This window comes from Aquarana catesbeiana, linkage group LG05 (assembly GCF_042186555.1).
Source record: "Aquarana catesbeiana isolate 2022-GZ linkage group LG05, ASM4218655v1, whole genome shotgun sequence".
NCBI classification, from domain to species: domain Eukaryota; kingdom Metazoa; phylum Chordata; class Amphibia; order Anura; family Ranidae; genus Aquarana; species Aquarana catesbeiana.
This window is the reverse complement of record NC_133328.1, coordinates 453,195,174-453,219,698: the sequence shown is the minus strand read 5'-3', so window position 1 is coordinate 453,219,698 and position 24,525 is coordinate 453,195,174. Positions and strand designations below refer to the sequence as shown.

The window sequence follows — 24,525 nt, the reverse complement described above, 5'->3', positions numbered from 1 at the left end:
TCTGGAGTCTCTAGGTTGGATCCTAAATCTCCAAAAATCTTCCCTGGAATCATCTCAGGAGATTCGGTTTCTAGGGTATATAATAAATTCGGTAAGCCAAAGAATTTTTCTTCCTTCAGAGAAGAAAGAAAAAATCCAGGATACAGTGTCTTTCTTGCAGACCAACCAGCAGCTGACAGTAAGATTGGTCATGTCAGCTCTGGGTGTTCTGACTTCGTCAATGCCAGCTGTTCAGTGGGCAAGACTACACTTCAGACACCTGCAGGCCTTTCTTCTGAGATCTTGGGATCACAATTTGGAATCCCTAGAATTAGAGGTAAAAATTCCAACCCAAGTGAAGAGGTCACTATGGTGGTGGAAAAGGCAGGATATCCTATCGGAGGGGTTAGTCTGGGCCTTTCCAATCGGAAAAAGGCTGACAACCGATGCCAGTTCCTGGGGTTGGGGAGCCTACCTAGGAAAGGGTTTCACTCAGGGAAACTGGTCCAGGAAAGAGGCGACAAAATCCTCAAACTGGAGAGAGCTCAAGGCGATCGACTTGGCTCTGAAGTCATTTGCTCAGGGGCTTCAGGCCCAGCATGTTTAAATACTAACAGACAATGCCACGGCCGTGGCTTATATAAACAGGCAGGGAGGTACAAGGAGCAAATCGCTGCAAGTACTAGCCATGAGCATTCTCTGATGGGCAGAAGGACATTTGCTGTCTCTATCAGCAGTCCATCTAAAGGGATCCCTGAACAGTTTCAGGGCAGGAGAAAAAATTGGTCCACGCAAAAGGCGAAGGGCAAAGGCGGAATTCTGTTCCGTCCTCCTTCACAGGCCGAAAGCTCACAATGAATCATCCCTGTGGGTCGGCGGAAGATTACGAGAGTTTCTTCCGCAGTGGTCAGGGATAACTTCAAATCAGTTTATTCTGACCACTCTCTCGCAGGGTTATACTCTCGAGTTTTCCAGAAGCCCCCCAAGAAGGTTTCTGATGACGAATGCTCCTCGAGATCCAATAAGGGCCCTGGCCATGAAGTCCTCTCTGGAGGAACTGATGCAACAGGGCGTAGTAATCCCAGTGCCACCAGAAGAACGGCACGAGGGCTTCTATTCGCATGTCTTCCTGGTAAAAAAACCAACAGGAAGATTTCGATTAATTCTCAATTTAAAACCATTAAACATCCATGGAGATTCCATCTTTGCTACGCTTTCCCCCCTTTCCAGTTAATTCCCTTAGTATTAAGGAAAATTCAAAGGGAAATGGTACCAGTTATCCTAATCATGCCCTTTTGGCCAAGAAGGGCCTGGTTTTCAACCGTTCTGAGAATGACGGTCAGGTCTTATTGGCATCTGCCCCTCAGGCATGATTTACTATTTCAGGGTCCAGTAAATCACCCAGAGGTAGCCACTTTGGCGCTCACAGCCTGGTATCTGAAGAGCAGCTTTTAAGAAGCAAAGGTTTTTCCAACCGATTAATCTCAACACTATTATCAAGTAGGAAAAGGGTGACTAGGAATATCTATTCCAAGGTCTGGAAGGTTTATAATACATGGTGTAATTCATCTGCCCAGGACCCAGGGAGTCTTGTTACCATCCTGGAATTTTTACAAGTTGGTGCTGACAAGGGACTAGCAGTTAGTACCTTGAAGGTGCAGGTTGCTGCGCTAGCAGTGTTCCTAGAAAGATCTGTGGCCTCAGATCCACCATTGGTAACCAGATTTTTCAGATCCCTTACGAGATCCAGACCAGCACCACTTAAGTTGTTTCCCAAATGGGATCTGTCGATAGTCCTTCAGTCTCTAACAAAGAGTCCCTTTGAACCCTGGGAAGAAGCGCCACTCAGATATCTCACTTTTAAGTCTGTGTTTCTGATTGCCATGGTCTCTGCACGCAGGATCAGTGAGCTTAATGCTTTATCAGTTAAGGAACCCTATTTGTCTATCTTCCCAGACAGGGTTATACTTAGAACAGATCAGAAATTCTTACCAAAGGTAGCCTTGGTGCAGAATCGTGTTCAAGACATTGTACTTCCGACCTTCTGCCCCAACCCAGCAGGGGAGAAGGAGACTTGTTTTCACATGTTGGATGTTAGAAGAGTTTTGTTATGTTACTTGGAAAGGACAAAGCTCTTTAGACGTTCTGATTCACTGTTCGTGCTATTTTCGGGCAACAGGAAAGGTTGCCAGGCTTCTAAAATTTCTTTAGCAAGGTGGCTGAAACTAGCCATTTCAGAGGCTTTTTCGCATGCAGGTGTGTCTCCTCCAGCAGGAATTTCTGCACACTTAACAAGAGCATTAGCGGCCACTTGGGCAGAGAGAGCTGGTGCCACCCCTGAACAAATTTGCAAGACTGCAACATGGTCGAGTTTTCACACATTCGTGAAACATTACAGGCTGGACCTCGCATCTGCCAATGATCAGGCGTTTGGCAGAAAGGTCCTGCAAGCTGTTGTCCCGCCCTAAGGGGGTAAGTCTCTGTTATCCTCTCAGGTGCTGTCCTGAAAGACGCCTTGGGAAAAACCAAGTTAGACTTACCGGTAACTTGTTTTCCCGAAGTCTTTCAGGACAGCAACATCCCGCCCTATTGTATTGTATATACTATGCTGTGACTAATGTATGTGTTTATGTGTTCCAGCCGGGGCCGGAAGTCTTCTCTATTACAACTGAGGTATGGTAGGGAGACGCCTCCCTTTAAAGTTTGGAGGAAGAAGGTGTTTCCTTTTTCCGGTGGGTGGAGTCGCTATCTCTCAGGTGCTGTCCTGAAAGACTTCTGGAAAACAAGTTACCGGTAAGTCTAACTTGTTTTTTTTTTTATTTTTTTTTTTCTTATGATCAGGAATGAAAAAATAAAACTTTATCGAAGGACATAGCTTCACATGAATGGTTTGATCCCGCCAAGGAGCAGGACACTAGGTGCAACTTAAACTAAAAGCATGCCTAATGGGAGGCCCCCTAGTTGTGGTCAAACCCCCCATCTGCCTTACAGGATTCAGTTATTGTCTTGGATCTTTGGAGTCAGACATGAAGCATTCTAGCTCAGTCTTTTTTTTTTTTTTTTTTTTTTTTTTTTGAGTTTTTGGGTTCCAGTTGTTTTTTTTCTTCAATCAACTGTGGTCCTTTTGTGAAAAGCCATGTGTCGCAGATCCAGGTGGCCAACCCCCACCCCTCCAGCATCACCAATGAGCACCTGCCATCCCCAGTATAGGGGAACAGTGGTTCCGTGTCTCCCAGCCAACAGCCCCCAATCCTGCTGAGAAGCCCATTTTTGCATGAAGTTGTACCCCCACCTCAAAGTGGGGAGGACGTCTCTTGTTGTGGATTGCTGGCTCACTCACATTTTGGGCAGATTGTTTTTTGGAGGTAATTTCTTCTGGCTACAAGATAGAATTTCAGTCCTTGCTGCCCTCTTGTCACCTCCCAATGTCCGTCTTTTTTCAGAGCATCTAGCTGACCTGTGTTCGGCGGTTCAGGAACTATTGGATCAAAGTGTCATATAGGGGTGCACCGAATGGAAATTTTGGTACTGAAAATGCAGGATGCACTTAGCAGAAAACCGAAAATGACAGTTTTTAAAAAAAGAAAATATTTATAATTTTTATATATAATTGTATTCGACTTTTTAATTCTCAATTTAAATTAATATGAGATTATTGTTGCCCATTATTCGCAAATGCAATCTGCAGTCTCTAACCATCTCTTGTATCATATCTGCAATTTCTTAAAATTAAAGTGGATGTAAACCCTCATATACCTAGTGAAGTGAACAGCCTCAGATGATGCACAGGGATGAAACAAATCTCCCTACATAAGTTTTACATGTATATTTGCTCTCTTCATCTTGCTATATTCTTTAGAATTCTTACATCGGGTAAGAATTTTCACTTCCTCATTCTGCACTGTTACAGAAGGCTTGGATTACCCTGGAAAACATAAGAGAGCAGCGCCATCTAAATGCAGCATTGTTGAAACATTTTAATATAAGACAGACCATTTTAAACTCACAAGATCGTAGAGATCACAGCGCATGTAGAAAGTTGTGAGAGGTAGGAGGTTCGTCCACTTCTGGAGGAAGGCGGTAGGCTCGCATATTGAGAGGCAGCTGATGTTCCCGGCTGCGCTGGTGGCTCCCAGCGCTTCCTGGTTCTTGGAATCTGCTCAGGGGCGGCTGGACACATCACTTCCGGATAATGAGGGAGTGGGGAGGAGCGCGTGTTCGGAGCATGCGTTCTCCTTCAGGCAAAATTATTTGCAATCGGAAGGTTCCTAGGTCTGTGTGGCTGGATGCCCTGTTGGCTCCTTGGCATGGGTAATCCCTGATTTATGCATTCACACCTTTTTTAAAGCTCTTTCCCTGGTTGTTTAAATTGATAGAGCGAGAGGGCATCTCATTCATTATGGTGGCTCCAGATGGCTTGGTTAATGAATCTCATTCGGCTGGTCACAGGTGTGCCATGGTGTCTCTCGATTCTCCCTCAACTTCTCTCTCAGGGTCCAGTGAGCCACCCTGCTTTATGGTCACTGGCTTTGACAGCTTGGCTGTTGAGAGCTAGATGCTGAAGGACAAGATTCTGTCCCCTGCTGCTATTTCCTCTATGCTTGGGGCTCAGAAGTCTACTTCTCAATCCATCTTTTATCTCACCTGGAAAACCTACTTCACTTTTTGCCTGTATTCTGGCTTTTTGTTTTTAAAAGTGTGTGGATCACAGGTCTCTGCCTTGGTCTTTCTTTCTCAGCATTCCTTGGCCTTTATACACCTTCTAGGCCCCCTCTACCACCTTTGGACCTAAATCTTGTTTTGTCAGCCTTGCAGAGAATCATCCTTTTGAAAATATTTGAGATATTCCCCTCTCAACCTTGCCTCATAATGTGGCTTTCTTTGTGGCTGTCCCTAATGCCCGTTGAATGTCCAAGTTTACGGCTCTTTCTTGTAAGCAGCACTTTTTGGTGTTGCCTAAGGACAAGGTGGCTCTTCATCCTAGGCTGTCCTTTCTACCAAAAGCTGTGTCAGCTTTTCACCTTAACAAGGATATAGTCTTGCCTTCCTTGTGTTTACATCCATCTCATGCAAGAGAAGCGGCTCTCCATTGCCTGGATGTGGTCAGGGCTGTTAGTTTCTCTCTCAGCCACAGCATCTATTTGGAAGTCTGATGCTCTGTTCATTCCAGAGTGTCCTAGACAAGGTCAGGCTGCCTCGACTTCCACCATTTCTAGATGAATTTGTAGAATGGTTATCCAGGCCTTCACTCTTACAGGCTCAAGGCTCCATTTACAATTGCTGTCCATTCTTCCAGGGCACTTAGCATGTTCTGGGCTTTTCATCACTCTACTTCTGTTTGTTCAGTTTTGTAAGGTGGCTACTTTGTCGTCAGTTCACATGTGTACCGAGGTTGACGTAGCTGTTTAGCTCATGCCAGCTTTGTCCATAAAGACCGGTGGTATAAGTTCCATCAGGGGCCTGTTGCTGATTTTGTTGTGGGCCCACCTCTTTATTCTGTCTTTCTGGCATTGCTGTGGAACATCCCATCCATGAAGAAATTCAATTGGTGATATTAAAAACTGGACTTTTTTTTTTTTTTTCAAATATAATTTATTATAGGACCAGAGGACCGCCTCTTAGCTGTTTTTAGTTTGTTGGCACCTAGCGTTCTGCTCCTGAAGCTGATGGCATCAAACTAACTGAAGAAGTGAAGCTGTGTCCTTTAATGAACTCAAAGAAAAGGTTTTTGTGGTGTGTATAAAAATAGTTTTGTCTAGTTAAATATGAAACCTCTATTGATATTTACTATACATAATATTCTTTCCAGCCTAAAGGTGCGGGGAGGTATTTCCATTTTAGGCCTCGTTTACACTGCTGCTGGTAAACGGACATTTAGGAGCAGTTGGGCATTTTTTTTTCAGCTGCCCCTGAACTCTCCTCTGTTATCTTATCAGTACATGTACACAGGGCCGTTTATAGTTGTTTCTAGGCAATTGAGTAAAAAACTTTTTTTTGGAATGCAAAAAAAGGGGTTCAGACAGATGTTTAGAGGCATTTGAAACACCAAATGCCTGTAGCAGCTTGTGAACGCTGCTAAACACGGTAACCCTCTTTTAGCAGCTTTTCGTTTACAGACTTTTTTCATTTTAACAGCGCATCTAGACGCAAACGTGTCATGTAAACGCGGCTAAACGGCCGTTTTTAGATATCGTTTTCTAGCTGTCGAGTTAAGTCATTCAGGAGAAGTTGAACAACATCCCGTGTACATGAAGCCTTACAATATAAGCATCATTTTCAGGTCTGCTGAAAAAGGTTCATTGTTTGAGCTGGAATGAGTCCACACAGCAGTGACTCATCCTCTTATCACAGGGTTCAGTATAAGATTTTAACCAAAGGTATCTGCAAAGAAAGCTTCCCTTTGTTGTCTTTTTAGCTAGCCCATAGTGTTTTGGGAAGACTTTATTCTATTAAGTAAAATTAAAATTTTTGCTAAACATGGAGGAATAATATCTGTAAATAAAAAAAATCCTTTCCTAGACGTTCTTAAACATAGTCGAGAAAAACAAGACAAGGCAAAATTTGAGACCGAATAAAAGTTGGGGAGAATGCTGATAACAGCTTTTATAGATTGCTCAAAGAATAAAAGTGAAACATCTGGGTGAGAAAAGGTGTTTTGTAGCTTTATAAAATGATTCAGATGAAGCTGCTGGTCTGTTGGATTTTTTTCTATTATCACTTTGTGTTTTATCCTGTATTTCCTTTTAAATAGATAGTTACAATATCCTACAATGCAAGAAATCAAGAGGCGTGTCATCAGTTGAACAAATTATGTACAGTGTGTTTTTTCTATGGTGATGAGGTGTCACGACAGCAGTTTCGCAGGTATGTTTAGTTCAGCTAATTACTTGGAGGACATTAAAAGAGAAGTAAAGTAACTCCCCCCCCCCCCCCCCCCCAATCATACTTACCTAGGTGGATGCAGCATTGGTCCCCCTGCGTCTCCACACTGAGAACCGAGCGATTGAAGACTGCCGATCACTCGGTTTTCAGAGCTCTGTGAGCAGACAGCTGTAGATGGTAAAAATAAAATTATGTGGTTGCATAAGTGTGCACACCCTCTTATAACTGGGGATGTAGCTGTGTTCAGAATTAAACAATCACCTTCAAACTCATGTTAAATAGGAGTCAGTACACACCTGCCATCATTTAAAGTGCCTCTGAGTAACCCCAAATAAAGTTCATCTGTTCTAGTAGGTGTTTCCTGACATTTTCTTTGTTGCATTCTACAGCAAAAGTCATGGTCCACAGAGAGCTTCCAAAGCATCAGAGGGTCTCATTGTTAAAAGAAAATATGGAATATGGCTGCAAAGGAGGAGTGCCATCATCCCTGATAAATGGAAATGGAGAAATCCCTTAAGGGTGGGACTATTACGGCACTGGTAGATTAAAGTCAGAGGTAATAAGAATTGTAAAAATATCAAATTTTATTATAAACTGTACATATACAAAACATCAAGTGAAAAATTATATATGACAACCATACATGAATGTTGGAAAGATTGGATACGGATACGTAGCGCGTTTTAGGACTCCTTCAGAGGTTTCTTCACTATACAATGCATACAACTTTCAGTGGGACCACTGTATAGTGCAGAACACAGGGTTTTCTGATCGGCCAGACATGTCTCTCTCTCTCTGAAGCTCATACAGGTGTGGACTTGTTTTTTGAGCTTGGAAATACTGACCACCTGGCTTCCCTACCGAACTACTGACTCAGGACTATCTTCAGTTTGGACTATGTTGGTGCAGTGATTTTCTGCACTATACAGTGGTTCTACTGAAAGTTGTATGTATTCTATATTGATGACACCTCTGAAGGAGTCCCAAAACGCGTTTCGTGTCTGTAGCCAGTCTTTCCAACATTCATGTATGGTTGTCATATATAATTTTTCACTTGATGTTTTGTATATGTACAGTTTGTAATAAAAATGTATATTTTTACATTTCTTATTACCTCTTTGACTTTAATCTGCCAGTGCTGTAATAGTCTGACCCCTTGGGGGTCTAATCCATTTTCATTGTTAAAAGGTATCGGTTAGGAGAAGGGTACAAAAGAATTTCCAAGGTATTAGATGTACCATGGAGCACAGTGAAGACAGTCCTCAAGTGGAGAAAATATGGCACAACAGTGACATTACCAAGAACTGGACATCCCTCCAAAATTGATGAATAGACGCAAAGAAAACTGGTCAGGGGGGCTGCCAAGAGGCCTACAGCAACATTGAATGAGCTGCAGGAATATCTGGCAAGTACTGGCTGTGTGGTACACGTGACAACAATCTCCCGTTTTTTCTTCATATGTCTGGGCTATGGGGTAGAATGGCAAGACTGAAGCTTTTTCTTATGAAGAAACACATCCAAGCCTGGCTAAATTTTGCAAAAACACATCTGAAGTCTCCCAAAAGCATGTGGGAAAATGTTATGGTCTGTTGAAACCAAGGTTGAACTTTTTGGCCATGATTTCAAAAGATATGTTTGGTGCAAAAACAACTCTGCACATCACCAAAAGTTCACCATACCCACAGTAAAGCATGGTGGTGGCAGTATCATGCTTTGGGGCTGTTTTTCTTCAGCTGGAACAGGGGCCTTAGTCGAGGTAGAGGGAATTCTGAACAGTTCCAAATACCAATATTGGCACAAAACCTTTAGGCTTCTGCTAGAAAGCTGAATATGAAGAGTAACTTCATATTTCAGCATGACAACGACCCAAAGCATACATCCAAATGAACAAAGGAATGGCTTCACCAGAAGAAGATTAAAGATTTGGAACTGCCCAGCCAGAACCTAGATCTAAATCCGATTGAAAATCTGTGGGGTGATCTCAAGAGGGCTGTGCAAAGAAGAATGGGCAAAGATTGCCAAGTCAAGATGTGCCATGCTGATAGACTCATACTCAAAAAGACTAAGTATTGTAATAAAATAGTTGCTTAAAATGGTTGCTTTAACCACTTGCCGACCGCCGCACGCTGATGTACGTCCCTTTTTTGGGGACGGATAGCTACCATAACCCTGGGTCCCCGTTTTTGGCCGGTGGTCAGCTACAAGATAAAAGTGATCTCTGCGGTGGATTCTCCACGAGATCCCTTTTATCGGTGGTGGGAGAGGGCCCCCTCCCGCCGCAATCCAGCGCCCTCCGCCGCTTACCGAAGCCATTGGCAGCGGCGGAGGTGATAGTGTCTATTGCCTAGCTGTGCATGGAGACGAGTGAGGGGAAGATGGCGCCCACTCGTCTCCATGACACTGCTGGGCGGAAGCAACGTCCAAAACGTCACTTCTGCCCATACGTCTTAAAGGCACATTTTTTGTCATGTCATTTTTTTTAAATTGGTTTTTTCTATTACAAGGGATGTTTACATTCCTTGTAATAGAAATAAAAGTGACACAATTTTTTTTTTTTTTTTAAACGATGTAAAAATAAATAAAATCATGTAAAATAAATAAGAAAAATGTAAAAAATGTTTTTAAAAAGCCCTGGCCCGACAAGCTCGCGCACAGAAGAGAACGCATACGTGAGTAGTGGCCGCATATAAAAATGCTGGTCAAACCACATGTGAGGTATCGCCGCAATCGTTAGAGCGAGAGCAATAATTCTAGCCCTAGACTAAATGTCGCCTATGAAGATTTTTGAGGGTAAAAGTTTGACGCCATTCCACGAGCGGGCGCAATTTTGAAGCGTGACATGTTGGGTATCAATTCACTCGGCGTAACATTATCTTTCACAATATAAAAAAAAATTGGGCTAACTTTACTGTTTTGTTTTTTTATTCAAAAAAATGAATTTTTTCCAAAAAAAAGCGCGCTTGTAAGACCACTGCGCAAATACGGTGTGAAAAAAAGTATTGCAATGGCCGCCATTTTATTCTCTATGGTGTTAGAAAAAAAACAATATATAATGTTTGGGGGTTCTAAGTAATTTTCTAGCCAAAAAAACTTTTAAACATGTAAACACCTAAATTCCAAAACGAGGCTGGTCCTTAAGTGGTTAACAAAGTTTAAGGGTGTGCACACTTATGCAACCATATTTTTATTTTTTTATTTTTACTTCCCTCCACCTAAAAGATTTCAGTTTGTTGTTCAACTGAGCTTTACAGTTTATAGGTCACATTAAAGGTGTCAGGTGTCTCCCCTGTCAGGACGTGGATATTGTGTTTTTACACACACAAATCCCCGTTCTTGCTCTGTCAAAAGCGATCATGGGTGCCCGGTGGACATCGCGGCTGCCGGGCACGGGCTCCTTGGGGACGCGATGGGCACGCGCGTGCTCCTCTGGCGGCACGCATGCCCCCTATACTCCTTAAAACGCCCGCTGTACAGCTATGTCGATTTGAGCAGAAGTGCCATTCTGCCACCGTCAACGGATGGCGGGCAGTCGACAAGTAGTTAAAAAAAATACTGGTTAAAGTGCATTTACACTTTTGCAGTCAAGTTTTAGAAACCCCAATGTTTGTATTCCCATTCAAATCGAATACACAAAGCGTTTTGTATGTTTCTTAGAACATATCCTGGAATTTGAGCAAGAGTTGTCTATTTCTGCTCCTTAACATAAAATGCATATAGCAGGCCATAGATGATGCAATTTTCTTTCCTCCAACCATGGCTTGCAGGAAAGAGAAGTGCTTGATTCCCCCATCAATACAGCCAATTACGATGGGGGAATCCCTCCCCGGGAGCCATTTTGTTTCCCCCGTTGGGGGACGCAGGGAGCCGTGCCTGCTGGGTGAACATGGAGATTTTTGCTAACGGCTATAGCTGCTGCAATTGTCGCATGTAAAAATCCAACATGCTGTTTGTACCCAAGTCAGTTAATGGATCGACTTGGTTAAAATCAGCCTGCCCATAGATGGCTAGATTCTTGGCCGGTCCCTGCTAAAGCTGCCAAGATTTGAACCATCTATGGCCAACTTAAGGCATGCTACTACCCTTTGTTCAAATGAACATCTGTAAGCTAACACGATCCTAAGTGTCTTTTACTGGTGCCAGCTGTCTTTGTTGAAATCCGCTTATAAATAGAGTACCAGTGGATGAATGAAAGGCCCACCACCTCCATTCATAGAGCGCTTTTTATTGATGGATGCTATAGTAAAGCTTTTATGGATAGAGGAAGGGGATGGAATGGTCATGTCCCATGTATAGGGTGGACAGTAGAGTACGTGTCAAGAGGCATTGGGCTTGTGTGTGTGTGTATATACACCATCAGTTTGATATGCTTTTAGGTTAATTCAGAATTCGTTGACGGGTGCATTTGACCTTCTAACCTACTTTGGTAATTTGATTTGAATGATTTTGCTTTCCAATACACACACAGGAAAATGGAAAACCATCTGATGTAAACAAAAGCCCATCAACACTAGCCCTTAGATGTCTCACAATTTCTCTATCACTGTACACAAGGGGATTGGTTTCCCAATGCTTGGCTCATGAAATTTTAAGACCGGGTTCACATATGTGCAGCTGCGGGTTTGTGCTTGGGGTCTGGTGCAGGTCTGTTAAACTGTCCAGGTGGGATTCAGGTACAAATTTTTGCCTGAATTCACACCTAAACTGGACCTAAGAACGCACAGGGCCCTTCTGCAATGCGGGCCACAGCTGCCCCGGACCTGTGTGAACCAGCCCCATTGAGAGCCATTCACACTCGCCTGTTATGCGAATTGGATGTGGGGAAATCCACATCCAATTTGCATATATGTGAACCCAGCCTTAATAACCATGTGCTATTAGCTTTGTCAATGAAAATGTTTCCAAAAAATCACAAATAATTTTTGAATATTGTGTATGCAACTGTTACTATGAAATTGTGAATGATAAATGAATACATGTTTGTTTTTGTAATATAATATATTTTAAATTCTCTCAGGGCAGTACTATACAAGCCAGAAGTGGCCCAAAAAGTCATTGCAGATTATTCAAAGTTAAAAAATACAAGATTTGATGAAGAGTTTCCAGGTGAACAGCTGGTCTGTGAAGGTAAAGTAAAATTAATCTGTAAAATTGCAAGGTAGTATTTCAATAAAGTATTGTACATGTTACAATCATGCGTCAGTCATTTTACTAGGTTGGACAAGAGCCTCGATTGGAAATTATATTGCAAAAGGCGCCCAAACCTGTTATTTAGCCTAGATTCACACTGACTGCGGGCATGAAATCGTGCAAGTTCGGCTAAACTCGCACAATTTCATTCCCGCATGTCAGTCCCGACTTCGGGGGTGATTTCAGAGACACCCTTGCAGGTTTGTGCACTGATGTCAATGGAAATCGCACCCCGAAATCTGCAAAAGTAGTACAGAAACTACTTTTGGGAATCGGTGTGGTGCCACAAATGCAACATCGCACTGGTTCGGACGGTGCAATTACCGCCGATTTGGCATGCGATTTGACATATCAAATCGCATCAATGTGAAACAGGGCTTAAGCTGCTTTTTTAAGCCCAGTCAGGTTCACATTAAGCTTTACAAATGAAGCTGAATTGGTCACAAAGTATAGATTTTCGGTTGAATCCAGTGGAGTCTGTGACTCGCATTAGCTAGAGACATTCTACTGAGTATATTTTAGGTGGGAGGCTCTGTGGCACTGGAGGTATTACAGGTATTTGTAAGTCCAGAAACCTACCTTTTTTTTTACAGTATAAGTTGAGGATAAGCTTGGGTTATTTAAAGAAACAGATATACATAGTTCCATGCTGCAGCATTGGTCTGCAACTGTCCCCTGTCGGCTCGAAGCCCGAGAACTGAGTGATCACATGACCGCTAATCACTCGGTTCTCAGCCCACTCTGAGCAGAAAGTGGTGACTCAGTCTTTTCCTCTGGGTGAAATTTCTATTCGAAGTCCTTTTATTTTTTCTGCTTTACATTCGACTGATACTTCTATCAAGATTCGACTGCTTATTGCCTCTGAGCTCACTCAGTTTCCACTTGGTGTACGTCTTGGGAATTGTACCCAGACCGCATGAGTGGGACCAGCCTGTAATGTTTGCGTAGGGTACTGGATCCTGTGTTTGGCACGTTGTGTACCAAGTGTAGTGGCCACAGGGTGCAATACATTTCCAGGACTTTGGCATTCCTATGGCACCCAGACCCTGAAGACTCTTTTAGGGTATGCTCACTGTGACAGGTCAAGTTTTGGTCCCCTTTGGAAACCTGCTGCATGGATTATGCACTATCCCTTTATGCAGTATTTAATGCAAAAAAATCTAAGTAAATACAGAATAAAACAGTCTTAAAGTCAATTCACTAAATGAAAAAAAATGCATGTGTTAACTAGGTAGTAATATTTATGTATGAAATTTCATCTTGATAAGGAGTCGGCATCCTTAACCACTTCCATACCGGGCCTGTTCTGGCACTCCTCGCCTACATGTAAAAATCATAATTTTTTGCTAGAAAGTTACTCCGAACCCCCAAACTTTATATATATTTTTTTTTTAGCAGCGACCCTAGGCAATAAGATGGTGTTTGCAACTTTTTATTTGGAAAACCCTGTTTATTTGGAAAATTGTTTTATGAATAAAAAACAAAACCAAAAAAAACAAGTTGGCCCGATTTTTCTTTATTTAAAAAAAAAAATGTGAAACGTCATGCCGAGTGAATAGATACCCAGGATGTCATGCTTTAAAATTGCGCACACTCGTGGAATGGCGCCAAACTTCAATACCTAAAAATCTCCATAGGCGAAGCTTTAAAAATGTTTACAGGTTACCTGTTTAGAGTTAGATTAGGTCTTGGGCTAGAATTATTGATCTTGCTCTAACGTTCATGGCGATACCTCAAGTGTAGTTTGAACGCCGTGTACATGTGCGGGCGAGACATACGTATGCGCTCGCTTCTGCATGCGGGGACGGGGGCACTTAAAAAAAAAAAAAAAAAATGAAATGTACATTTTTTTTTTAATCCCGACACTTTCCCTTTTTTTACTTTTTTAAAAAAAAAAAAACACTTTTAATTCTATGACAAGGAACATCCCTTGTAATAGGAATAGGGCATGACAGGTCCTCTTTACAGCGAGATCTGAGGTCTAAAAGTCTCCAGATCTCGCCTCTAGGCTGGAAAGCCTGAAATTTAAAAAAGAAAAAAAAAATAAGATCTCGGCTTCCCAGCCAAGGAAATAGCAGTGTTTATATCTGCAGAGGCTGTCCATGACATCATAACGTCGCACCCTGCCTCCAAAGGTCATAGAGACTGCCGGGCACCAATTGGTCCACGGTATTCTCTATGGTAAACGGCCGCTGGCCGATTCATTCTCTGGCTCACTGATCACACGGGTGAGCCGGTAGAAGCACCGGGGGGGGGGGGGGCTCAGGTAAGAGGGGGGTTTAGGAGGGCTGTTACACACAGAGGGGTTTTTAACTTGATGCATAGAATAAAAAACCTTCTGCCTTTGCCACCAGCACTTTAATTCAAATGTGTTTTCAATTGATTACGCCCGTAATCAATGTGAATAAACCCAGTGGGAAAGTGTTAACTTAAAAGGGAAACATACAGCTCTTGCAGTTAAAACAAGTGGAAGCTATGCACATGCAGTAAGTAGGTTTGATACAAATACACTGCGCTGCTATAATAGTTTCATAGTAGGTAAGGTTGAATAAAGATAATCGTCCTTCCAGTTCAACCTGTTTGTGTGTTCGAGCGCATGTGTGTGTCACTGTTGATAATCATTTCCCATATCCCTGTATCTTGTGTTCACTAAGATGCGCGTCCAAGAGTCTTAAAAAATATCAATGCTCTCCGCTGACACCACCAATTGTGGAAGAGGGTTCCATATCCTTATTGCCCTGACAGTGAAGAAACCCCTATGCAGCTTAAGGTTAAACCGCGTCTCCTCCAATCTCATTGTTTGGCCCCGTGTCTTCTTACCCTCCCTGAGACTGAAATTTTCCTTCCTATACTGGGATCACTATTGAGGTATTTGTATACTGTCTATCATATTTCCCCTGAAGCATCTCCTCTCCAGGGCAAACAAATTCAGTGCTTGTAGTCGTTGCTCGTAAATGAGGTCCTCCAATCCGCCTACCAATTTAGTTGCCCTTCTCTGGACTCTCTCCAGCTCCACCATGTCCCTCCTGAGGATTGGTGACCAGAACTGGACAGAATACTCCAGATGTAGCCGGACCATAAAATAATAAAGTGGCAGGATAATCATTTTATATCTGGAATAAATTCCCTTTTTTACACCAGCTAATAGTCTGCTGGCTTTGCTTGCTGCAGCTTTTCACATTGCCTGCTATTGCTCAGTCTGTCTTCTACCAAGACCCCCCAGATCTTTCTTCATCTTTGCTTCCCCCAGAGGTTCTCCCCTAGTGAATAGTTTTCATTTATATTCTTAACCCCAAAGTCCATCACTTTACATTTTTCAACAATAAACCTCATTTGCCATTTAGTTGTCCACTCCATTATTTTATTCAGGTCTTTCTGTAAAAGTCTGTCTTATGTGAAGTTATTGCCCTGCTTATTTTTGTGTTGTCTGCAAAAACTGAGATTGAGCTATCGATACCAACCTCTATATCATTTATGAATAAATTAAACAGAATTGGTCCCAGGACGAAGTCTTGGGGTACCCCACTTACCACTCCAGACCAGTCTGAGTGTGCGTTATTTATCACCACCCTTTAGACACGCCCCTGTAACAAGTTTTCTATCCATGAAAAAACTCTATGGTCTATGCCTATAGACCTCAGTTTGTAGATTATAAAGAAAGGGGAAAGGTCTGGTGTCCCCAGTAACACACTTCCATTCCTGTAACATAATAAAATGAAGGATTCGCCCCAGGACTTTAAATGAAGTGGGTACCGTTTCTGCCAGTAAACATAACATTAGTAAATACAGTATAAGGTTTATTCAAGTAAAATTGTTTACATGCATAGATAACACCAACAGTTGCCAATTTAAAAAAGATACATAAATGAGAGATATTGGTACATAGATGTAATGGCAGTCATAGTACACTAGCATCATACTACCCGACTAGTTTCGCAAGATCCAGCTCGCTCTTCAGGGGTGGATGTGTGTAACAATGTACCTAGGATGAAAAAAGTATATATTTGACAATATGGCACGGTATTGATTATAAAGGCACAGGGTAGGAGGGGTTATGGGTCCCCATACTCACCACTGAGTTTGACCATGGCTAACAAGTGTGCAGCTCCTAGACGGCAGCAGCAGGTGCCTCACTAGGGAGCTGAGGGGGCGGAGCCAGATGGGACCCCGCCAGGGGCCAAACGGAGATCAGGCATGGGTATAGTGATGTATCCCAAGAGACCTCGTTAGTCCATAAAGAGTATAGGCTGTTAACATAAGTATGTTTGGCAGGCTTCTAAAGTAGAATCAATAAGTATTGGCTTAAATATATGTATGCATGAATGAAAGGCCTGGGCCCAAAGATGGTAGGGACATGGAGATAAGAAACATAGGATAGCAGAGGGATACTAACAGGTGACAAGATAGAAAAGAGAGGAGAGAGCGGTGAACTGTGGTTGTGCAATAGTGGTGTAATGATGTATCCCTAGAAACCTTGTTAGTCCATAAAGAGTATAGGCTATAGACATGAGTATGTTAGGCATCTAAAGTAGTAAAGTAAAATCAAATGAGTATTGGCATAAAGATATGTATACATGAAAAGACCTGAGTCAAGGATGGTAGGGACATGGAGATGGTGGAAAACCTAGGATAGCATAAGGATACTAGCAAGTAACAAGATAAAAGGGAGAGGAGAGAGAGGTGGATTGTGAATTGTGTGGTGGGATCTGTGATGCCATCAGTCGAACTCGGTCTGGAGCTCCATGCAAAATTTTGCCTCATGAGGAAAGGATGATCATGAGAAAAGTGAGGGATAAGTCCAGAACTACACAGGAGGAGCTTGTGAATGATCTTAAGGCAGTTGAAACCACAGTCCCCAAACAAAATATTGGTAACACAGTACGCTGCCATGGATTGAAATGCTGCATTGCCTGCAAGGTCCCAAAACATACCGCCAAGCCAAAAAAGGCGTGGTTTAAGAAGAAGCACAATAAGTTCATGGAGTGGCCTAGACAGTGTCCAGACCTTGATCCTATAGACAATTACAGCCAAGAAACTAGGGCTGCAACTATTATTTTCATAATCGATTAGTTGGCCGATTATTGTTTCGATTAATTGGTTAATAACCTTAAAAAAATGTGGTGTATAATTTTAGTTAATATGTAAAATTAAAAAAAGGCAGTTTATTCTTAATTATCCCTATGCGGTGTTAAATATAAATAACCAACTATATGGTTAGGGAGTAAAATCTTTAATCCACTCTGAGAATAACGGACAGAGAAGATGCAGTATACTGTATATACTATTAGAGGTTGAATCTATAAATATCGTCAGACTCGGATCAAATTTAAGAGAAAAAAAAGTTAGACTGTTTTGCAGATTTTCAAACAGAACTGTAATATATTATATGCTGGCCATACAAAAACAATGTCTTCCTTCAAAAAAAAAAAATTTTTAAGAATGTTTGTTCGATTTTCTAATCGTTAGTGGATTTTCCGACAGTGTATGTGGTTTTCGTTCAGAAATTCCATTCGTTTTAAAACAGAATGTTAAAAGCAAGTGAAAATTTCAAACAACATTCTTTTTTTTTTCAAATATAAAGTTTATTCAACTCCAAACAAAACAACATTCTTTTATTTAGTGAATGTACAAAGATTTTTCGTATGAATATTCTCATCTGAAAATTGATCCGTGTGGCCAGCATAAGGCTCAGTACACACCTATGCAGTTTGCTTTTGATCTGTTTCTGCAGTGCTTTTTGCTGTACATTTAGATTTTTTGCGCACGTGATTTTGCTGCGATTTGCGTTTTTGCATTTTTTTGTGCCTTTTTTTTTTTTTGGCCAATTTGTTGTTGGGCAGATTAAAAAAAAAAAACACACAAATTGCTGCAAAAACACATTACCTGCTTTTCTGCAGCTTCTCCATTGAAGTATATTGAACCAAAAAAGCACCATTTTGTGTTGAAAAAAGTCCTTGACCCTCTCCAAATACGCAGCAGCTGAAAAAAGCATAGATGTGAACGTTACATCAACTGTAGTGCGTTTCTGCAAAAAGCACAAAAAAACACATACGTGTGAACCAGGCCTAAGATGTTTAGTAACATATTGGGGTTTAAAAAAAAAATAGCCCTTTGTAGTACAAAAAGAGCAAATAATCGCTACTGTAAAGGGTTTTTTTTTTTTGTTTTTTTACCGTGCAACAGTGAAAGTAATATTTACAGTAGCGATTATTTGCTCTTTTTGTACTCTAAAGGGCTCATTTTATTTTTTTTAACCTCATTATGTTACTGGCCTATTAATCGATTATGAAATTAATGGATTACTATTTTCATAATCGATTAGTTGTCAATTAATCTATTAGTTGTTTTGGCCCTACAAGAAACCTTAAGGATTTAGAGAAGAGCTGTAAAGAAGAGTGGACCAAAATCCCTCCTGAGATGTGTGCAAACCTGGTAACCAACTACCAGAAACGTCTTAGCTCTGTGCGTTCCAACAAGGGTTTCTCCACCAAGTACGAATGTTTTGCTTTGTGATCAAATACTTATTTTGCTCACTGAACTGCAACTCAATTTATAAAGTTTGTGTCGTGTTTTCTCTGGATTTTTGGTTTCTATCATTTAATATACACACCTATGAATAAAATTAGACCCTTCATTTCTTTGTAAGTGGGCAAACATACAAAATCTGCAGGGCATCAAATTTTCCCCACTGTATAAGGGAGCATAGACGGGTTGTTCCTAGCAAACTTTTTGCACGTCGCATATCACCCATAGTTTGACTACAGATCCTGTACTGTACCCCAAGATATGGAAATTATAGGCAAGTCAAATTTCCCATGTTTCCATTTTTTGACTTTTGGAGTACTGAAGGTTTATAAGCACTGTCATTTTTGTTTTTTTTGGTCATCTTTGTCCCATTGGGGAGATTTCACTTTACTTTCTGTCCTATAGCCAAAACCATAAGTGAGAAGTGATTCACCCAAAGCAAGGGAAATCCCTGGTTGTCAATAGAGTTGAAAGTTTTCTTTTCTTCCGGTTCTGGAGACACCACAAAATTTGGCATTTTCTTTCACTTTCACATTCTAAAATGGTATACAGGACAGATACTGAGAAGGATATTCTTCTCAATGGGTTCACGGACACCAGTAAAAACCAGACAGGGGTTCTAATCCTTCTCCACAACCAAAAAATAAAAGTTATGACTTTAGTTATACTTTAATCCTTTCTTTCTCATGCTTGTAAACATCCTATTTGTAATCCCTAAGACCCCTTTCACACTGAGATGCTTTACAGGCGCTACAGTGCTAAAAATAGTGCCTGCATAGCGCCTGTAAATCTCTCCAGTGTGAAAGCCCAAGGGCTTTTACACTGGAGCGGTGCGCTGGCAGGACGCTAAAAAAAGTCCTGCAAGCAGCATCTTTGGAGTGGTGAAGGAGCGGTGTATACACCGCTCTTAAACCGCTCCTGCCTATTGAACTGAATGGGCACCACTGCTAAGTTTGTAGCTATTTTTCCTGCCAGTGCTGCTGTGGCTTCACTTTCTGCATTGGGCAAGCAATGCCATGTTAAGCAGGTTACGCACTAGAAGGTTTTTGTTTTTTTTCTTCAACCCAGTGGGCTGTTTAAAAAAAAAAACTTGCAGATCGCCATACTAAAACAAACAATGTTAGTACAGCGATCTCCCCCACTGAGCTATTGTATACTGACAGAACACCTTGATCAGTGCTCAGTCATTGACGCTGATTGGATGGTAAGCTGTCCACACAGGCCAAAATTCAGTTCCTGCCGAGCCGACCCTTTTTGACCTGTTTGTACCCAGCCTTACAGCTTCTAAATTTGCAGCGATATCAGTCTTCTGATCCTTTTCTCACCATTCAGCTATGCGGTGACCTGTCACCTTATCTATTGTAAACAAAGGCATCATCAGCCAGCACTAACTTCTCCACCACTCCTCACAATCCTCAGCGTAATAAGATCCTACCCTTTAATTTGACAGGAAGAAGAGAGAGGAATGTGCAGTCACCTACCTTGATTTATAATATGAAAATAAAGGTGTTTACCAACGTTTTTTAAAATAAATCATGGGTGGCTGAATAGCACTAATAATCTTAGTGGTGCTTTGGTTTTAGGAGACTATAAAAACTTGCCCTCTACTTTAAGTAGTAAGTGCAGTGAAATACAGAGCTGCTTCTATTGTCGAATTTACATATCTCTAATATAATAGCACAGGCTATGAAATGCGTGTTAAATTGTGAAAGCCATATCAAAATTTTAGGCCCCAAGCTCTATGCGTTAATTCATATCATTGGGCAGCATAAATAATTCTGGCCACTGAAATTAATACTCAAACAGTAGCTTTTAGGCACTTTTAGCAGCTGCTATCAGCTTTTAGCAGCGTTAGGCGTTTTTGCTGCCCAAACTCTGCTGCTCCTGGATGCACTGGCAGTGGCTTTTTATTAAAGCTCCTGCCACTAAACGCTGCTAAAAGGCTACAGCGAGGGGAAAAAGTCTTTGATCCCCAGCTGATTTTGTACGTTTGCCCACTGACAAAGAAATAATCGGTCTATAATTTTAATGGTAGTTTTTTTTGTTTTTTAACAGTGAGAGACCCAATAACACAAATATCCAGAAAAACACATTTCAATAAAGTTATAAATTGATTTCCATTTTAATGAGTGAATTATGTATTTGATCCCCTATCAATTAGCAAGATTTCTGACACCCAGGTGCCTTCTATGCAGGTAGCAAGCTGAGATTGGGAGCACTCTCTTAAAGGAGCACTCTCTTAAGACACCTGTTCACAGAAGCAATCAATCAGATTCCAATCTCTCCACCATGGCCAATACCAAAGAGCTGTCCAAGGATGTTGGACAAGATTGTAGACCTACACAAGGCTGGAATGGGCTACAAGGCCATCGCCAAGCAGCTTGGTGAGAGGTTGACAACAGTTGGTGCGATTATACGTAAATGGAAGAAACAAAAAATAACTCTCAATCTCCCTCGGTATGGGGCTCCATGCAAAATCTCACCTCGTGGAGTTTCAATGATTAGAATGGTGAGGAATCAGCCCAGAACTGCACAGGAGAATCTTGTCAATGATCTTAAGGCATCTGGGACCATAGTCACCAATAAAACAATTGGTAACACACTACGCCACAAAGGACTGAAGTCCTGCAGCTCCCGCAAGGTCCCCCTGCGCAAGAAAGCACATGTGCAGACCTGTCTGAAGTTTGCTAATGGACGTTTGAATGATTCAGAGGAGAACTGGGGAGAAAGTGTTGTGGTCGGATGAGACCAAAATTGAGCTCTTTGGCATCAACTCAACTCGCTGTGTTTGAAGGAGGAATTCTGCCTATGACCCCAAGAACACCATCCCCACCGTCAAACATGGAGGTTGAAACATCATGCTTTGGGGGTGTTTTTTCTGTTGAGGGGACAGGACAACTTCACCACATCAAAGGGACAATAGACAGGGCCATGAACCATCAAATCTTGGGTGAGAACCTCCTTCCCTCAGCCAGGGCATTGAAAATGGTTCGTGGATGGGTATTCCATCATGACAATGACTCAAAACACAAGGCAACAAAGGAGTGACTCAAGAAGAAGCACATGAAGGTTCTGCAATGGCCTAGCCAGTCTCCAGACCTTAATTCCATAGAAAATATGTGGAGGGAGCTGAAGGTTCAAGTTACCAACCATCAGCCTCAAAACCTTAATGACTTAGAGAGGATCTGCAAAGAGTGGGACAAAATCCATCCTGAGATGTATACAAACCTGGTGGCAAACTACAAGAAACGTCTGACCTCTGAGGTTGCCAACAAGGGTTTTGCTACCAAGTACGAAGTCATGTTGTGAAGGGATTATTTCACTTATTAAAATGCAGATCAATTTTTATAATTTTTTTTAAATGCGTTTTTCTGGATATTTTTGTTCTGTCCCACTGTTATAATAAACCTACCATTAAAATTATAGACTGATCATTTCTTTGTCAGTGGGCAAACGTATAAAATCAGCAGGGAATCAAATATTTTTTCCCTCACTGTATGTGAACATGGAGGGATGTTTAGAGGCAGGGGAAAAAAAGTCAGATGCTCCTAGGAGCAGCTGCTGAAACATCTAGGGTGCATGAGTCCTTACGATAAATAGCTTAAAAATATATGTTCATGCTAAAAATCACTTTTATTTTTATTTATTTTCTATTCTCTAATCACTCGCAGCATGTGTTTTTTTTTCTTATTTTTTTCTTCTTTTTTTTTTTTTTTAATTTTGTCAAAACACTAAATGTGTGTTTTTTAATTTCCCAGTCTATGATTTGCCTCAAAGACCAAATGACATCCAGCTTTTCTATGGAAATATGCGCAAAGTTGTGCTATCTGTTGTTGGATGCACAGATCTTACCATAGCCAGAACATCTGTTCAACCATCTCTGGGCACTGGCTTAGGCAGGTAAGAAATGTCCTATTTCTTCAAAACAGTCAGGCTCTTTAATGTGATGACATTTTATTCCAATTGTATGTGTGAGTGTAAACAATTTCGGGAGGCTCAGAAGATATGTCAAAATTTGTATCCATAGTTTACCATTGAAGGCCCCTTTCACACTCACTGACCGATCGGGTCCACCTGTCAGTTTTTCAGGTGGACCCGATTGGACCCTCCAGCCTCCTCTATGGAGCGGCGGCTGTCAATGGACATGTTGACACCTGCCGTACTTACTCCAGTACCTTGTATCAAAAATGTTTGGTCTAAAACAACAGGGTTGTGAGAACTTAAAGGAACTGCAGCCTGCTCACCTAATTTGTAATAAAAACATCTTTGCCATTCTGATGTTTCCCTCCAACCATTTTGCGGATTATTTTATATATACTGTGATTCTGTACTTGCCAAATGTGCTGCAGAAATCTCCGTCCACTGAGTCTGGCTGCAGCCATTTTAACTATGGGCAACAAGCTGCTGCCTGCTCGCTGCCTGGATTTACACACACAGAGGCACACCTCCAGCTCTGCAGCCCATCAGCTCTCATTGGCCCACTTATGACTCACCCCCCTCCCTTCCTGGCAAACGCTCAGGAGTGAGAGAGAGCTGTGCATGTCAGAAGCCTAGGCTTTTTACCAGACAAACAGGAAGTGGGCTGTGTAAGGTATTTTCCTGCAGAAAAAAAGTTTTACTATCCAAAGTTAAAACAAGGGCAGAAAATTTAATAGATTGAAAGAGGAAAAAATGACTGAAGGTCCTCTTTAAAGCTGAGCTAAGTTCCCAAATATACTCCCTTCCAGGGCTTTTTTTCAGGGGGAACTTGGTGGAACTCAGTTCCACCATCTCTGGCTCAGACCCTTTGGTGCCTGCTCACCACAATCACTTGTAAACACAGATGTCTGGTTTCTGTGTTTACAAGTGACAGCTCTGCACTCTGTATGTAATGCAATCCTGGTATTTAATGCCTTTTTAAGACCCTCCTACTGTTTTCGTGAAATTTGACTGAACACATCCACTATTTGATGTGATTTGGAGGGTGTGTGTAGGGGGAGGGGTTTTGTGGGGCCATGGTTAAGTTCCAGCACCTATTGTTTGAGGAAAAAAAGCTCTGCTCCCTTCTACTTTTCAGCGATTCGGCCGTTACATCCCTCACTGGCTGCTGTTATCTTCTTCCCAGGTGCTAGGTTTTCAGCCTCTTGAATGGCCAGGGAGGGATGCCTTCATCCCATGTATGTGCACAGGGGTCACTCATTCTGGTATAGTTAGTGTGTAAAAAATAAGAAGATTTTTTTGCGCTATAGATCAATAATATCAGTTGGTTCAATAAGATATCAGCAGCCAGCACAATATTGAAGGCAGTCAATAACAAGATATATATGGTAAGTGTGCAGCGCTTTAAATCCCAAAGGACAATCCAGGAACAAAAGTTCAATAGTAGTTCAATCTGCGATAGACAGGCAATGGGGAGATCCATCACCAGCACCTGACAATACCCCATGTGGTGGACCCTCTTCACAAAGGTCACAGCTTATATAAAGTAAATTTGGGTATGAAGGAAGCCCATCAATCTTTATACTCTTAGTGGCAGCAGACCAGATGCAGCAAACCTGGATGTGACTCTCCTTCAAAAATTACCCTCCAGCGGTATTCATCAAATATATGTCATCCCATGCAGACAAAAGTAGATAAAACTCATTGTGCAGTACATCATAACAGTATTTATTCAGATAAAAAAACTATTGAAATTGCATTCACATTGCTGACTAACAAAAGCAAGCTCTGTTTGTATACAGCCTCTCTCCACCAGAAAGATGGCTGCCGTGTCCCAGCATGCAGTAGCGTCACGTTGCCGACTCCTTCCTACGTCTCACGAAACTACCTAGAGAGGAGTCGGCAATGTGACGCTGCTGTATGTTGGGACACGGCGGCCATCTTTCTGGTGGGGAGAGGCTGTACACATACAAACAAAGCTTGCTTTTGTTTGAAATTGCACTCACACTGCTGACAATTGTTTTTATCTGAATA

General features: G+C 41.7%; 1 protein-coding gene across 1 annotated transcript in view; it reads left to right on the top strand.

The window, feature by feature from the left end:
• The window catches only part of CEP192 (centrosomal protein 192), a 417,077-nt gene that overhangs the window by 341,541 nt on the left and 51,011 nt on the right, over positions 1-24,525 (top strand). The window contains 3 exon segments of the mRNA XM_073632810.1: positions 6,731-6,843; positions 11,876-11,985; positions 22,332-22,473. Of these exon segments, the coding sequence (XP_073488911.1) occupies positions 6,731-6,843; positions 11,876-11,985; positions 22,332-22,473 (365 nt within the window).